The sequence below is a fragment of the Salvelinus namaycush genome, chromosome 14 (assembly GCF_016432855.1).
Source record: "Salvelinus namaycush isolate Seneca chromosome 14, SaNama_1.0, whole genome shotgun sequence".
NCBI classification, from domain to species: domain Eukaryota; kingdom Metazoa; phylum Chordata; class Actinopteri; order Salmoniformes; family Salmonidae; genus Salvelinus; species Salvelinus namaycush.
The window spans coordinates 19,885,313-19,903,261 of record NC_052320.1 but is presented as its reverse complement, the minus strand read 5'-3'; the positions used below and the strand labels follow the sequence as shown (position 1 = coordinate 19,903,261).

Here is a 17,949-nt window from a genome sequence, read left to right as displayed (position 1 = left end):
TTTTGACTGGTACTGTATCAAATTTGGTCATTGAAAGTCTAGGATTTATTAAGTTATGAAATGTTTAAAAGCTCAGTGCATAATGCTTGTGGTAATATACCCACATCAGTGCAGATTTATATGAAATTATTATGCACTCTTGTCAGCAGGAAACTCTTTGCTCCTATGTCCTGTGGCCAAACGTAATTTAAAAAATAGCAGTAGTTTAATTCAGTAGTTTTAATATATTGAGTGACTGTTTGGAATCGAAAACAAATTGTTTACTTCCTCCTCTCAATGTAAGGTCTCAGTTTTCTCTTATTCGGTATCTCTAATTGAAGGTTAGCCATATCATTTCACTTAAATACTGAGAATGTTGAAAATATTGGAAATTATGCTATAGATATTTCAATAAACCGATTTGACATTGTGCAATGTGGTGTGGTTATTATATAATGAATAGGTAACTATTTGATTTGTTTCTTTATTAGTTAGGCCAAGGGGAGAGTGGGGTAAGTTGAGCCAAAGGGTTAAGTTGAGTCACTCTTAATTCAAGCAAACCATACACAAAATTCATAATTTGACCAAATATTTAGGAAAAGGTCATAATTTCATGGAGTCTAAGGAAGAAACTACACAGAAAAAGTGGTAAGCAAGTTAAGTCCAAAAAAGTAAATAAATGTATTGTGTTAGAGGTTTCATGATGGGTGTATCTAAACCAAAGTAGATACTTCTAAGATTGTTCTATACAATAAGTTGGGGTCTCTATAAGCTTCAACATAAGGTCCTTAACCTAGCATGAAAGTGCATCATTGTAGCTGTGTGGGTGGGCTAATAGTCAAAATATTTGCCTTGGGGTAAGTTGAGTTAATAGCAAGTTGAGCAAATTGAAGTGTTTTCTTCCCAGGCATAATGCAAGGCATTATTGCTGGGATATGAGGTAACAAGTATTTTTTTTAAAGTACAAAATCTTTATTAGGTGTTAAGCATTTTCACATTATAGTCATTTAGCAGACACTCTTATCCAGAGCGACTTACAGGAGCAAGTAGGATGAAGTGACTTGCTCAAGTGCACATCAGCATATTTTTCACCTAGTTGGCTCGGGGATTTGAACCAGCAACCTTTCGGTTACTGTTTCAACGCTCTTGACCACAAGGCTACCTGCTTTTTTGTTGTTGTCTGGACCTCTGGCAGTCTCTATGGGGGTGCCACGGGGTTAAATTCTCGGGCCGACTCTTTTCTCTGTATATATCAATGGATGTCGCTCTTGCTGCTGGGGATTCTCTGATCCACCTTTACGCAGACGACACCATTCTGTATACTTCTGGCCCTTCTTTGGACACTGTTAACAAACCTCCAGACGAGCTTCAATGCCATAAACACTCCTTCCGTGGCCTCCAACTGCTCTTAAATGCAAGAAAAACTAAATGCATGCTCTTCAACCGATCGCTGCCCGCACCCACCCGCCTAGCATCACTACTCTGGACGGTTCTGACTTAGAATATGTGGACAACTACAAATACCTAGGTGTCTGGTTAGACTCTCCTTCCAGACTCACATTAAGCATCTCCAATCCAAAATTAAAACTAGAATCAGCTTCCTATTTCGCAACAAAGCCTCCTTCACTTATGCTGTTAAACATACCCTCGTAAAACTGACTATCCTACCGATCCTTGACTTCGGCATTTACAAAATAGCCTCCAACACTCTACTCAGCAAATTGGATGTAGTCTATCACAGTGCCATCAGTTTTGCCACCAAAGCCCCATATACTACCCACCACTGCGACCTGTATGCTCTCGTTGGCTGGCCCTCGCTTCATATTCGTCGCCAAACCCACTGGCTCCAGGTCATCTATAAGTCTTTGCTAGGTAAAGCCCCGCCTTATCTCAGCTCAGTGGTCGCCATAACAACACCCACTCCAGCAGGTATATTTCACTGGTCATCCCCAAAGCCAACTCCTCTTTTGGCTGCCTTTCCTTCCAGTTCTCTGCTGCCAATGACTGGAACGAATTGCAAAAATCACTGAAGCTGGAGACATATCTCCCTCAGTAACTTTAAGCATCAGCTGTCAGAGAAGCTTACCGATCATTGGACCTGTGCACAGCCCATCTGTAAATAGCCGACCCAACTACCTCATCCCCATATTGTTATTTATTTTTTTGCTCCTTTGCACCCCAGTATCTCTACTTGCACATCATCTTCTGCACATCTATCACTCCAGTGTTAATGCTAAATTGTAATTATTTTGCCACTATGGCCTTTTTATTGCCTTACCTACCTAATCCTACTACACTGCTCAAAAAAATAAAGGGAACACTTAAACAACACAATGTAACTCCAAGTCAATCACACTTCTGTGAAATCAAACTGTCCACTTAGGAAGCAACACTGATTGACAATACATTTCACATGCTGTTGTGCAAATGGAATAGACAAAAGGTGGAAATTATAGGCAATGAGCAAGACACCCCCAAAAAAGGAGTGATTCTGCAGGTGGTGACCACAGACCACTTCTCAGTTCCTATGCTTCCTGGCTGATGTTTTGGTCACTTTTGAATGCTGGCGGTGCTCTCACTCTAGTGGTAGCATGAGACGGAGTCTACAACCCACACAAGTGGCTCAGGTAGTGCAGTTCATCCAGGATGGCACATCAATGCGAGCTGTGGCAAAAAGGTTTGCTGTGTCTGTCAGCGTAGTGTCCAGAGCATGGAGGCGCTACCAGGAGACAGGCCAGTACATCAGGAGACGTGGAGGAGGCCGTAGGAGGGCAACAACCCAGCAGCAGGACCGCTACCTCCGCCTTTGTGCAAGAAGGTGCACTGCCAGAGCCCTGCAAAATGACCTCCAGCAGGCCACAAATGTGCATGTGTCAGCATATGGTCTCACAAGGGGTCTGAGGATCTCATCTCGGTACCAAATGGCAGTCAGGCTACCTCTGGCGAGCACATGGAGGGCTGTGCAGCCCCACAAAGAAATGCCACCCCACACCATGACTGACCCATCGCCAAACCGGTCATGCTGGAGGATGTTGCAGGCAGCAGAACGTTCTCCACGGCGTCTCCAGACTCTGTCACGTCTGTCACATGTGCTCATGTGCTCAGTGTGAACCTGCTTTCATCTGTGAAGAGCACAGGGCGCCAGTGGCGAATTTGCCAATCTTGGTGTTCTCTGGCAAATGCCAAACGTCCTGCACGGTGTTGGGCTGTAAGCACAACCCCCACCTGTGGACGTCGGTCCCTCATACCACCCTCATGGAGTCTGTTTCTGACCGTTTGAGCAGACACATGCACATTTGTGGCCTGCTGGAGGTCATTTTGCAGGGCGCTGGCAGTGCACCTCCTTGCACAAAGGCGGAGGTAGCGGTCCTGCTGCTGGGTTGTTGCCCTCCTACGGCCTCCTCCACGTCTCCTGATGTACTGGCCTGTCTCCTGGTAGCGCCTCCATGCTCTGGACACTACGCTGACAGACACAGCAAACCTTTTTGCCACAGCTCGCATTGATGTGCCATCCTGGATGAACTGCACTACCTGAGCCACTTGTGTGGGTTGTAGACTTGATCTCATGCTACCACTAGAGTGAGAGCACCGCCAGCATTCAAAAGTGACCAAAACATCAGCCAGGAAGAATAGGAACTGAGAAGTGGTCTGTGGTCACCACCTGCAGAATCACTCCTTTTTTGGGGGTGTCTTGCTAATTGCCTATAATTTCCACCTTTTGTCTATTCCATTTGCACAACAGCATGTGAAATGTATTGTCAATCAGTGTTGCTTCCTAAGTGGACAGTTTGATTTCACAGAAGTGTGATTGACTTGGAGTTACATTGTATTGTTTAAGTGTTCCCTTTATTTTTTTGAGCAGTGTACATTTACACACACTGTATATAGATTTTTCACAGGGGGTGCCACTTGTTCAGTTTTAGCAGTCTGCTCTGTGCCAGCCTCATTGGCTGGTCCCCATGACCTTATACTTTGGTACATTCACAGATGGATTATTAGAAGCAATTGCTATTATGTGTCTTCAGTGTTGGGGAAGCTACTCTGAAAATATAGTTTACCAAGCTACCAATATCTTTACATTGAAAGAAGTTAAGCTACACTAAAGCTACCCTAAAATATAGTTTACGCAACTAAAGTAACTTTGAAAAAATAGTTCACTACATCCAAACTACTTCATGAAAAATGTTCATATGTAAATCTGAAATGTCAATGACTCCAAATTGCAAGAACAGATCACTTTGGGGTAATATGGTAACAACAATGTGTAATTTATCCTATTAAACACAACTATGTTTCAGGTGATAATTTTGCAGGTATGATCCCGGAAAATAAAGGACATTTTCTACTTCACCCATATTTTATTTTAGCAAAAAAAGTAGTTTGTAGTTCCATTAGTTAGTTACACCGCTACATGGCAAAAATAATAATAATGAACTACTGAAAACACTACCTAGATTTTAATTTAGTTCAACTACCACCAAGCTAAATGTAGTTTACTTACTAGTTGAACTACATGTAGTTCACTACTCCCCAATACTGCTCTTCTTGCAATTACTAAATATCTAGGCCTAGTTCATGACAGCCCTGCCACCGACCAATGTTGTTCATCTTATCTGATAACTTTTTATAATTTAAACAGCTGTAGTCTATGTTAGGCTGTATTTATCTTAAACCGAGACAATTTTCTTTCATAAATGTAGGCTTATTGTTTAGACTTGAACGAAGGCTATATAGGCAACGGCTTTTCTCAGGCATGTGAAACTTTTTGCACACTTCACAAGCAGTTGAACCATTTAGCAGAATAACATTTACCATAATAACACAGCTCTGGCTAGCAAAACGAAAGAACCCACATTTTATCCCAGAATTATCTAAAAATGCTAATTTATTGGCACATTCGTTTTTGCCTACGTGCACGAAGTGCCGATCGACAAACAAAAGAAAACACTATACGACTGTCATCCAATTGTGTTGTGTGCATCACAGGGCACGCCTCCCGGGTCCTCGCTCTCACTGCCAAATTGTGCATGCTGTCCGGACAGAAGCATCAGTGTTGTTTGCTGCGATAGACGTTTCACTCAGATTTTTGGGGTTTCTTTTTGTACTTTCTTGATCGGAGCGCTCATAATATGAAGAATATGACGCTACGAAAGCTTAAAAAAGTAAACTCCAGTGATCCAACTAGTAGACTTTCGAGCCAGGACGATATTTACTTTCCGTCCTCAAAGTCAGACAGTTGTAAAACTATGGATTTACCAACTCATTCAGAAGTGTATAATTACAAGACTTTGGCTTACTCTGGTGGAACGTTGCCAAGGAACTTCAGAAAGGTGTGTATCCTGTTTAACTTTATCACTTTGTAACTTTCACTTGCTCCTTCAATCAAGTAATCTAGCATAATAGACACATCAATGAAAGCACATAATTTCAGTTAGCCAAATACAGTGTCACTTGCCCGTAAGGTACAGAGGCCAGCGGATACGCTCAATATTTGAATATGGATTTCCTTGTGGCTTCTTACACGAGCACATACATTGATGTCTGTTGTTCATTATGAGTGGAGACATTAGCCTATCTGTGACGACATTTAATTTAATTAGAAACAGCAGTGTGAATATTTGTGACCTTTTGTCGGAGCCCGACATGGATTCCCTGTTGTGCACACCAAGCGTCTGTTCCCCATTTTGATATAAACTTCGTATAAATGTTGACACACACTGAAGCAAAAACACATGGTGTCCACTTGTCACGTACTAAAGCGTGCCCCTTCCTGACCACAGGACCACCCACACATTACTCTTTGAGTGCCACACTCCAGACTCCCTCTTGATTCAGTGCAATCCAACCATTTCATAATATCTCTGCATTGAGAAATTAGTTTGGCATCAAATGAGTATTTATAGGCGGGCAAACATATTGTACTGTGGCAGAACATGGCCTCACAAGGAACAGTGCTGGCTTTACTAGTGAATTAACATGGCCAAGCATCATCATAATCTGAGAATGTACTGTGATGTAGACTGGTAAAACTGTTATTATGGGAAAGGTGTGTGTGTGTGTGTGTGTGTGTGTGTGTAACACAACAGCATTGGTTGTCCCAGTTCTGTAGTGTTACTGTACTGTCTTAAGAGGCCAGCCAGAGTTATGTGGAGGCCTCCTTCATACATCATCATCTGGAGCCTAGGACCACAACAGGGCATTGTGCAGGACCCTGCTCTGCTCCTACCACCCCCATGGGTCTCTCTCTGGGTACTTGGGAATAAATGAAGTCATTGAGGGGCCCAGGACAATTCTGGCAGTGTAAATATTTTTTTTAAATGTTACATTTTACTACCCAATGAGGCAGTGACACAAAGTGTGCTTTCATAGGGGCCACGTTTAAAATAATTTAGGTAGAACAGAGGTGAATTGATTGTAGTGTAAGAGATACTTGTAGTTTACACTAGGTAAAGTGTAGGTTGGGTGGGTCTCCCAAAGTCCCAATTTGGTTTGGGGTTTCCCTCAATGCAGGGATTGTGGCAAGAGGCCCAAGGCTCCAATCTATACACATGTCTTGTTTGTCTACATTCTGAATGTAACCTGTAGAAATAGGGAGATATTTTTTATCATTATCAGAAAAAACAGAGAGACACACAGTTTGGTTTGATCAGCAGTCTGGGCATCACAAGTCAGTGGACTCCGATGTAGATAATTAAATATAGATGTCCAAAACGTCTCCTGTGACTTATGACAGTAAATAGGGTCAACCGAGAGCAGACAGACACAGACATACTGGTTTTATCTGTAATGGTTTCTTACCTGTGTTTTGGCTCAGTAGCTTAAACATAGACACCAAACACACACAACATGCCCCAGGAGGACTTGGTGGACAAGACACATAAGCGAGAGTTTGAGGTGTGTCCTGCAAACCTGGCCTACATAGGTAGGAAGAAAATCCCCTTTGCGTGCAGTGGGATTTCTGTTTGAACCTTTAAACACCTGTCTTTGGTTGTTATTTCATGTCCGTCATGTTTTCTTGTCACAGAATGGTGGGCTGCAGAAGAGGAATCCCCTGACTCAGACCACAGAGCCATGGAGGTAAGCAAAACAGTCATCTCTCCCCCTGGCATCAGTTACAGGACACATCTGCCTTTCTGTCACTTCTCACTCTTGACTGGTGGAGGGAAGCATATGTCGTACACAGAATGCCAGAACAGCATTAGTAAACCCTTTCATTCACAACAGACTCAAATGATGCGTGTTAGCAAAATTACAGTGGGCTGCTTTCAGAGTAATTTGAGTAGGCCTTTGGGTTCAGCTTTTGGGAGAATTGAATGGAGTGAGTTACAGAAATTCATCAGTACAGTAACCTTTTGTATTTGCGGTTATTACTATTTATGGAGCGACTTCTCTGGACCCCTCTTCCCGACAGCGAAAGGTCTGAAACGTCTGTACTTTAGGCACAGTCTCTGCTCTACTTGTTTGGCTGCTCAGAGAACAGGCTACTCTGGTAAATGTTGCTTGTTTAATAAAGTTAGATCAAAGCTGAATGTCTGCAAGATCACATAATGATAATATTCCACATAACAGAACCAAATATAATGGCATAGTATAATGTTATTGTAAGACAAAACACCACCTAATTTATGAAGAGATTTTAGGTTGATTGTGCGAATGGTTGCATTTTCTTTTCTTGTGGCCAAACTCAACAGCATGCGCCACTAGGAAAAATATGCTTTTTTAATTTAAACTAAACACAGGTATGCTACAGTTTGTTAACATCTGCTCTAAAATTCTTTGACTGTACATAACTCATAAGGATACTTGAAACAACACTGTATAACTCAAGATCTAAACGTGTATCCCCATGAAACTGATTGAGATCAATGGTTGGCATGCAGATGCTGCATGGTCATTTCACCGGTAAAACTTGTATAATGATCATTTACGATTGACAATAATTTGTCTGTGAGAATCGCATGCACAGAACGTGATTCAGCTCTGGGGGGATTCTGAGGGACTGGACGGTTATCTACGGATCCTACTATTTGACATTCTAATATATTATGCATTTTTATGTAATTTATAGATGCTGTTTTGATGTAGAGGGGACACTGCAGACCACTGCCCAGTTAGACCTTTGGACATGTGACCTTTCATGACGCAAAGAGGTTTTTAGAAACAAAAGAGTGCTTGTCACGTTTTGGGCAACAGAAGTATCTTGTCATGTAATTTAGATCTATGTCCTGTTACTGTACCAGGACTAGTTATTTTAATAGTAGTGTACTTTGGATGGTTTGTAATGCAATTTAGATTTGTTAACTTTAAGATTTTATCATCCCTGCCTAAATGAAAACAACCTTTTCACTATTTCAATACTGGTTTGTTTTTGCTTAAAACATTTCCCATTTTAGAGTTCAGTTTAACTGAGTGTATTACACAGCTAGGTATCATGATGTCCATCATCCATGCAGTTTTTGCAGAGAAAACTATTCTAGAGTAGATAACCCGGAAAGGTATTATCTGGCGATAGCCAGAATGCAATGGAGTGCTCTCCATAGATACTATTTCATCGTATAACATTTTCGATGTTCAACATTCATTAAAAATGACAAGCTGAAATGTCTTGAGTCAATAAGTATTCAACCGCTTTGTTATGGCAAGCCTAAAATAAGTTCAAGAGTAAAAATGTGCTTAACAAGTCACATAATAAGTTGCATGGACTCACTCTGTGTGCAAAAATAGCGTTTAACATGATTTTTGAATGACTACCTCATCTCTGTATCCCACATGTACAATTATCTGTAAGGTCCCTCAGTCAAGCAGTGAATTACAAGCACAGTTTCAACCACAAAATCCAGGGATGTTTTTCAATGCCTTGCAAAGAAGGGCACCTATTGGTAGATGAAGAAGCAGACATTGAATATCCCTTTGAGCATGGTGAAGTTATTAATTACACTTTGGATGGGGTATCAATACACCCAGTCACTACAAAGATACAGGCGTCCTTCCTAACTCAGTTTCCGGAAAGGAAGGAAACCACTCAGGGATTTCACCATGAGGCCAATGGTGACTTTAAAACAGAGTTTAATCGCTGTAATTGGAGCTGAGGATGGATCAACAACATTGTAGTTACTCCACAATACTAACTAGACGTTGACCGATTAATCGGCAAGGCCGATTTTATTTGGGGCCGATTTCAAGTTTTCATAACAATCGGTAATCAGCATTTTTGGATGACGATTATGGCCGATTACATTGCACTCCACGAGGAGACTGCGGGGCAGGCTGACTACCTGTTACGTGAGTGCAGCAAGGAGCCAAGGTAAGTTGCTAGCTAGCATTAAACTTATCTTATAAAAAAACAATGAATCTTAACATAATCACTAGTTAACTACACATGGTTGATGATATTACTAGTTTAACTAGCTTGTCCTGCGTTGCATATAATCAATGCCTGTTAATTTATCATCGAATCACAGCCTACTTCGCCAAACGTGTGATGATGATGATGAAGGTTGTGCAATGTAACAGCAATATTTAGACTTAGGGATGCCACCCGTTAGATAAAATACGGAACGGTTCCGTATTTCACTGAGAGTAAACGCTTTGTTTTCGAAATGATAGTTTCCGGATTTGACCATAGTAATGACCTACGGCTCGTATTTCTGTGTGTTTATTATATTATAATTAAGTCTATGATTTGATAGAGCAGTCTGACTGAGCGGTGGTAGGCAGCAGCAGGCTAGTAAGCATTCATTCAAACAGCACTTTCCTGCGTTTGCCAGCAGCTCTTCGCAATGCTTGAAACACAGCGTTGTTTATGACTTCAAGCCTATCAACTCCCGAGATTAGGCTGGTAATACTATAGTGCCTATAAGAACATCCAATAGTCAAAGGTAAATGAAATACAAATGGTATAGAGAGAAATAGTCCTAGAATACCTATAACTACAAGCTATAACTTCTTAACTGGGAATATTGAAGACTCATGTTAAAAGGAACCACCAGCTTTCATATGTTCTGAGCAAGGAACTTAAACGTACGCTTTTTTACATGGCACATATTGCACTTTTACTTTTTTCTCCAACACTGCTTTTGCATTATTTAAACCAAATTGAACATGTTTCATTATTTATTTGAGACTAAATAGATTTTATTTATGTATTATATTAAGGTAAAATATTATATATATATTATATATATATATATATGCAAAGAAAGAAAAAGCTTTTAGAGAATAAAAATATTCCAAAACGTGCATCCTGTTTGCAACACGGCACTAAAGTAATACTGCAATTAATAAAAAAGTGTTGTATTGGATTTGCCCCAAACATAACACATTACTGAGTAACTCTGTCCATATTTTCAAGCCTAGTGGTAGCTGCATCGTGTTATGGGTATGTTTGTAATCGATATGGACTGGGAAGTTTTTCAGGATAAGAAATAAACATTATGGAGCTAAGGAAAGGCAAAATCCTACAGGAAAACCTGGTTCAGTCTGCTTTCTAACACTGGGAGATGAATTCACCTTTCAGCAGGACAATAACCTAAAACACAAGGCCAAATATACACTGGAGTTGCTGACCAAGAAGACAGTAAAGTTTCTTGAGTGGCCAAGTTAGTTTTGACTTAAATCTCTGGCAAGACCTGAAAATGGTAGTTTAGCAATGATCAATAACTCATTTAATGGAGTTCGAAGAATTTTGGAAAGAATAATGTGTAAATGTTGCACATTCCAGGTGTGGAATGCGCTTAGAGACTTGCCCAGAAAGACTCAGCTGTAATTGCTGCAAAAGGTGCTTCTACAAAGTATTCACTCAGATGTGTGAATGCTTATGTAAATTAGGTATTTCTGTATTACATTATCAAAAATGTATACAAAAATGTTTTAACTTTATCATTGTGTGTAGATGATGATAAAATATGTAATTCATTTTGAATTCAGGTTGTAACACAAAATGTGGAATAAGTCAAAGGGTATGAATACTTTCTGAAGGCACTGATGTGCACCAGGTGGTGATGTCGCCAGTCACAATTGACTCGTGGCTCAATACTGTAAGTAAATGAAAACGAATATCAAACTAATTTAATCATAGCCACATTTTTATTTTGTGTTTTAGAGAAGTTATCCTGGAGAAGAAGGATGAGGAGACGTTTGGCTTTGAGATTCAGGTAAGAGGATAATAGACGTGGGAGGTAGTATGGTACGGGGGATTTCTGAGCGTCATTTAACAGGATTTTCCTTCTCTCTCATGTTCACATTAACGCTGATGAGATTTGTTCTCTCCAACCATGTGGATGATTTCACCCCATAAATCAAAGAAGATTTAGTGGAGTGTGCATGTGTTGAAAGCATCAAAGGTCACCATCATATCTGTCAAATACAGGGAGAAATGTATCCGTGAGCCTCATACTCGCAGTATAAGGCTCTGATATATTCCATGACTTTTTATTTATTTTTATTTAACCTTTATTTAACTAGGCAAGTCAGTTAAGAACACATTCTTATTTACAATGACGGCCTACACCGGCCAAACCCAGACGACGCTGGGCCAATTGTGCGCCGCCCTATGAGACTCCCAGTCACGTCTGGTTGTGATACAGCCTTGATTCGAACCAGTGTGTCTGTAGGGATGCCTCTACCACTGAGATGCAGTGCCTTAGACCACTGCACCACTCGGGACTTGCTATGAGAGGGCGTTTTTCCCCCGCTTTTTTCTTTTGGGTCCTTTTTTGAATCGGCGTGATTTTGTAAAATCTTCTCACTGCTGCATGTCGTGTCAGACAGTCTACTATATTCCGATCCCTTGATGACACTGTAAACAGTCAGATTTCTGCCTTCTTTATCTGTCAGAGCTCCCTCCTCTCTGTCCCCGCAGAGCTTCTTCACAATGCACCACTTGTTGTCAGACAGCCTTATCTCTAAAGAGAGTATGCCGGCCAATGTAAGGGCCATGAAAATGATTATTTCCATAGTACTGCTTATATTTAGTGTTGGGATGGAGGTCCCTCCTTTCCTGCTTGGCCCTGTTCCTTAGGAAGTGTGGTCAGAGCCCAGAGACAGGAGAGCTGGATGGCTTTAGGATCCTGTGCTTTTTCCATCATGTCGCTGGACTTCACCAGGCAGTCACCAGTTCTGCCATTCCTTTAGCTTTGAGTGCTGTGGGGATAATGTCAGTATCAACTATGTAAATGTCTAGTTGGATTGGGATTTGCATCTCTTGGGTCATTTGCATGTTTGGTTTCTGTAGAAGGCCCCTGGGTCTGGGAAGGACGGGAGAATGCTCACATTATTTCACATATGTTTCTAGATGGCTGGTTGTACACCCGAGTAGATGGCATTTGACATGATTTACTGGCTGTGGAATTGTCACAATTTTGTCACTGTCAGCTAATGTCTCAACTGACAAGCAAGTCCGTGAAAGCTCTGAGTTTAAACGTCACCTCAGGATAACACTCCGTCAGACAGCAGTGGAATGTGATTCACTTGACAAGACAACTTAAGGGGAAGTCTGGCTGTGGTTGTTTGTCATATTTGCCTCCAAGACAGAAACTGTCATGTGAATCAATCTAAGGAAGATTGTCAACAAAATTGTGATAGTGTGGAAAATGTTTGCGTGTCAGTTTTGGTCCCAATAGTGCTGGTTTACCTTTTTATCTCTCTGCAGTATGAGGACAGGGAATGGTTTTTTATGTCACTGGTAAACCATAAGAGAATTTGTCTGATTTGTTCTAACCAAATTTGTTGATAAAGGTCCTTGCTCATGAAGAGACTGCTTTTAACATCCTTTTTCCGATGGACTATGATAGAGGGCTGTATTCATTTTGATTAACCATGCAAATGGGGCTTCTTTTTTGCATATAAACTGTTGTTATCCCTCTTCCGTTTGAGTCTCTGTTCAAGGTTGTCTGTCTTGCTGCTTCGTTGTCAGCCAATGTTATCTAATCTATTGTGTAGAACTGGGTTTGTCTGACAGTCCTCACCAGTCAGGCCTTCAAATTCGGACTACAAATATTCCAAAAGAATTTGGAAGAGGTGCCCTAGGCTTCCCTGTACCATGAACTGTCTTCAAAGTTTCAAATGCCTTTGTCTGTTAAGTAGCAAGGCCTAGCGCTTTAGGTATCAACCTCAGGCATACTGTATGTAAAAAGAATTACTAAGCGTTTATGATGGGAAATTACCAATGATTTTGAACACGATGCAATGTTTCTGATAATTGTTAACATAATTTCTCCCATGTCTTGCACCTAATTGTTCCTAAGAATATATTTATTTGACGTGGGAGGTGTAATAATAATTGTAACTCATTCTCCTCATTTCCTTTTTCCAGACATATGGGCTGCACCACCAGGACCAGAACTCTGTGGAGATGTGCACATTTGTGTGCAAGGTTCACGACGACAGCCCCGCCCAACAAGCCGGACTCAAAGTCGGTAAGTGGAACTGAAAACCCTGGTTCATTAGGGACTTTTTAACAGTTTTTAAGTGCATTTGACACATGCATGACCTGCCTTTACTGAAAATAGACCTCACGGGAAGAATAAAGGACAGGTGGTTTTGATACAGTCCTGTCCCTTTCTTGTTTGCCAGCCAGGATGGTAGTCGTGCCTAAGTAAACACGTGAACAAATGAGTTTCAGTCGGCTGTTTAGGGATGTTCAAATACAAACAAAAAAATGTGCCTATTAATTTTCCGGTCAAACACTATAGGGAGAGATTATTTCAGCAAACATCAGGTCAACTCCCTTGTCTCCGTTGCCGCCTTGCCGGATACAATAACTCAAATGCATACAATGACTTGGCCATGTCTATTTTTATCTCTTTTTGTATTTCATCAATTTCTCTATTTCCTCTTTAGTCTGAAACATTATTTCTCAAAGATACCTGACAGAAGCCTTTGCCAATCTTTAAAAAACAAATATGTTGCCCATTATAACAGAAACAATAGTGAAAGAAGAAATTGTATATTCTCACATTTTAATTTCTCTAAACCTGATACTAGAGTATTATTCATCTCGGAGAGAGAAGGAGCACTAGAGGCAGGGCCAAATTAAACCAGACCTAGACAGACTTCTCTACCCATCTGAAACTAATAACAAACAATCTAATAAACTTGCAATACTTTAACAATAACAGATAGAGTAACACACATGCTTGAATAATATTTTTCAGGCCGTCTTGAAATTAGGAAAAGTGGTTAACAACAGCAGTGGCCTGCCGTGACCACACAGCCAGGGTTTAGGCTAGAAACTGTCTGTATCACACATGAGCTGCTCCATAAACCACAGACACTAGCGGGATCAAACCAGTCTCAGTAGACCACAGCTATGATAAAACCACACTGGAATTAACTGGGTCTGTTTTTGTTAACATGCATGTTGTTTGTGTGCACAGGGGACACCATCGCTAGTGTGAACGAGACCACCGTGGATGGATATCTACACAAGGAGATTGTTCAGCTAATCAGGGCCTCTGGGAACTCCATTAGGTAAGCAGATCAGAGTTCAATGGGAAAGAGAACTGGACTGGTTGTCGACGGTAACAACTTAATTGCTCCACTTTTTGTATTGACCTTATTCAGATCGGTCTATAAAGAGTTCCTTGTGTTCTATGACCAGTTTGGAATACTTTTTAGTGTCGTTTTGATACTGATACATCTTTGATCTTCTTGGTTGGGCAATGTTGCGGTCCAAAGTACAAAATCACACAGAATTGATAATGGAGTCATTATCTATCGACTGAGAAGCAGGTTTGTGTTTTTCGTCATGAATCTTGTTCTGGAGCCAGCTCTGCAGTGGTCACTAGCTGGAATAGCCACAGTCATAAAATATGATTTTTAAACCTAAGCTTAACCACACTGCTAACCTTAATGCCTAACCCTAAATCAAGACCATTCATTTTTATAATATAGCCAATTTTGACTTTGCAGCTGGCCTATCTAAAGGGAAAGGTGGATACCTAGTCAGTTGTACAACTGAATGCATTCAACTGAAATGTTTCTTCCGCATTTAACCCAACACCTCTGAACTCCTTTAAATAGCTACCATACAATCAATGTGCCATGGATGTACTCTAAACAATTTTTTTGCACACCATAGTTGCCTAGAAGCAAGTCATTACCCTTTTTTAATATGCAGAATTAACTTTCTCAGTGTTAAATTGGAACCATACTCTTGCTCTCTTTGTCTGCTTGTAAAAGATGAAAGTCCTATTCGAATCGGGCCTCATTTATAAACTCAGAAGTCAACTCTATAAGAGTGAAGTTAACCACACAAAAAGCCCAGCCTCTTGTCTTATTATAGACTTCATCTAATTATTCTTGCCTCTAGTAAACATATAGGCCTACTGAACTATTAACAGAGAGAGCTTGTTTCAGCCCAGTAAAAACAAGAAACCCCCTAGAGGTACACCAGTTGCCAACTTCGAGTGGGTGTCTTGAAACGTGATACCTTCTGAAGCTTTCTCCCCTACTTGCAAACTGTTGAGCCTAGACTAGCATGTTAGGGTCTCCTATATAAGAGCCTTTTTCACAGCTACTTCTGAAGTTCCTTTCTGTTCTTAATTGGGTCCAGAGTATGCTGTGAATCCTTACTCTCCTTTTTTGTGGCTCTCTGGCCTTCCTGTGTCTGAATTAACAACATTGCTGTGTCTTTCCTTAGGCTGGAAACAGTGTACAGCGACTCCATTCGAAAAGCAGAACTGGAGGCCAGGCTTCAGTATCTAAAGGTGAACATCTCTTCCTATTCCCCTCTGTAGCAAACCTGCGGTGTTGCTTGCTTCAACAGAAATGGTTATCCAGTGGGGTGTGTGACAACAACCATAGGAGTTGAGTATACAGCACAAACAGATCTGGGACCAGGCAAGTGTGTCACTGGGATCAGACTGACAGTGTAGTGAAAAGCCTATAGCCAGCAGACAGAAAGTGCAGTACTCTCACCAGACTAATCCCTTTACCACCTGTTTTTCCCTCTTCTCCCACCTGTTTCATGACTAGCGGCTGCAATGCGCTTACATAATGCTGTGTGAACACCGTGAATGAGAGTAGACACATAGTTATATTCTTACTTTACACTTGGCTGGTAAAAAGGACACTTTTAATGTGTGAAGATAAGTGGCTTTCCTCAAGATGCTGTCCCCAAGCGCCTCCATCAGGGCTACAAATTGAAATCACACAAATTATCACCTTTTCTAATTTTTATGCATTTTCTTTCATCAGCAAACCCTACATGAGAAATGGGATGAATACAGATCTTTGATGACGCAAGAGCAGAGGCTGGTTCATGGTAAGTCATTAATTTATGTTGATGTATATCAAATCTAATCACATTTTATTAGTCACATGCGCCAAATACAACAGGTGTAGACCTTACAGTGAAATGCTTACTTACAAGCCCCTAACCAACAATGCGGTTTAAAAAAATATGAATAAGAAATAAAAGGAACAAGTAATTAAAGAGCAGCAGTAAAATAACAATAGCGAGACTATATACAGGGGGTACACTTACAGAGTCTGTGCGGGGGCACGGGTTAGTCGAGGTAATATGATCTCAGTTAAATTAATTTAAAGTAAATTTAAGATGTATGCTAAACCAGTGATGTCCATTGTAACACTCTTTCCCTGTGTCCTCTAGGCATAGTGATGAGTGATGCTGCTATCTATGAGTCCCTGGAGTCTGCAGGGGTGTACGGTAGTCTGGGTACCCCGAGCCCGGCCGCCCTGCGTGCCCTCCGCTGCACCGGCAGCACCAGCAGCAGCGCCAGCCACCTGAGTGCCACCATGGAGGAGGACCCATTCTACCAGACCTGTCTGTACCAGAGGCAGGGCGACCACCTCAACGATGCCAATGGTGACCTCACTAGCAGCACAGAGAAAGACAAACAGAAACCAGAACAGGAGAAGCCTCCACAGGGTAAGCAGAGACTGATCCGCCCCGCCAGTGAGCTCTTCACCTCAGCCAAGACCCACCTGACCCGCAGCTCCAGCACACGCAGCTACCTGAGGGCTTCCAACAATAACTCTTCATCAGCACCAGGGGAGAAAGCACAATCGGGAGGGTTCAGCTCGCTACAGAGGAAACCCAAACAGAAGAGCTTCCGCCGACACCTCCTCAAGTTCATCCCTGGACTGAACAGAGGCATGGAGGAGGAGGAGAGCAAGCTCTGAGAACTAAATGGACTAAACACCCGAAGAACTAGACTCTTTTTGACCCAAAGACTTAATATTGCCTCTGACTCAACAACCAAAGATTTCAACTAGTGCCACAGAGACCAAATGTATCTATCTGTCCAGAAATACCTTTGTACATGTTCAGATGACTACACATTTGACCCAGCGGAACCAATGGTCCTTTGAGTTCTGAAGCACACTCCAATTTGAGGAGATACCTGTACATACTGTACCTTGGTTACTATTTCCATAGTTCATAAGTTATTTATTTATTTTTGATTAGTTTGACCTATGTACAGAATGAAGGATTTCGTTTTTGTGTTTTAATTTAGTTTTGTCATGACAGTTGAAAATAAATGCCCCATATCTTCACATAATTTTTTTTTTGTAAGATCCATTTGTTACTGTTTTTGTACCAGTTTGATCTGGTGTTTTTTTGCCAAAAATATCTGCAAATAAATGTGTGGCATTTTGATTAGCCTTGCTAGATTTTTTATTTTTTTTATTTTGGTCATATAATAATGAATACTTTGTTCCTTAGAGTACATTGTGACTGTCTTCTCCACAGCTGGTCTAAGAAGTTGCAGTTGATCTATCACTCTCAACCGTGAAGGCATTATTTTTATATATCACACACACACACACTACCGTTCAAAAGTTTGGGGTCACTTAGAAATGTCCTTGTTTTTGAAAGAACAGCATTTTTTTGGTCCATTAAAATAGCATCAAATTGATCAGAAATACAGTGTAGTCACTAATGTTCTAAATGACTATTGTAGTTGGAAAGGGCTGATTTTTAATGGAATAGCTACATAGGCATAC

The 17,949-nt window shown here is 41.0% G+C and overlaps 1 protein-coding gene across 1 annotated transcript; it reads left to right on the top strand.

The window, feature by feature from the left end:
- Window positions 1-5,033: 5,033 nt before the first annotated feature.
- LOC120059253 (general receptor for phosphoinositides 1-associated scaffold protein-like) lies at window positions 5,034-17,602 on the top strand. The gene is made up of 8 exons (XM_039008156.1): window positions 5,034-5,309; window positions 7,004-7,056; window positions 11,081-11,132; window positions 13,292-13,394; window positions 14,355-14,448; window positions 15,620-15,686; window positions 16,177-16,243; window positions 16,592-17,602. The coding sequence occupies exons 1-8, from the start codon at window positions 5,109-5,111 to the stop codon at window positions 17,122-17,124; spliced, it is 1,170 nt and encodes a 389-aa protein (XP_038864084.1). The 5' UTR covers window positions 5,034-5,108; the 3' UTR covers window positions 17,125-17,602.
- Window positions 17,603-17,949: the final 347 nt, after the last annotated feature.

What these genes read in the sequence shown, in the direction of transcription:
- LOC120059253 (XM_039008156.1), top strand. Translation starts at nt 5,109, where the DNA reads ATGAAGAATATGACGCTACGAAAGCTTAAAAAAGTAAACTCCAGTGAT. An exon ending in CGTTTGGCTTTGAGATTCAG is followed by an intron (nt 11,133 to 13,291) that starts GTAAGAGGATAA and finishes TCCTTTTTCCAG; the next exon opens with ACATATGGGCTGCACCACCA. An exon ending in CCAGGCTTCAGTATCTAAAG is followed by an intron (nt 15,687 to 16,176) that starts GTGAACATCTCT and finishes TTCTTTCATCAG; the next exon opens with CAAACCCTACATGAGAAATG.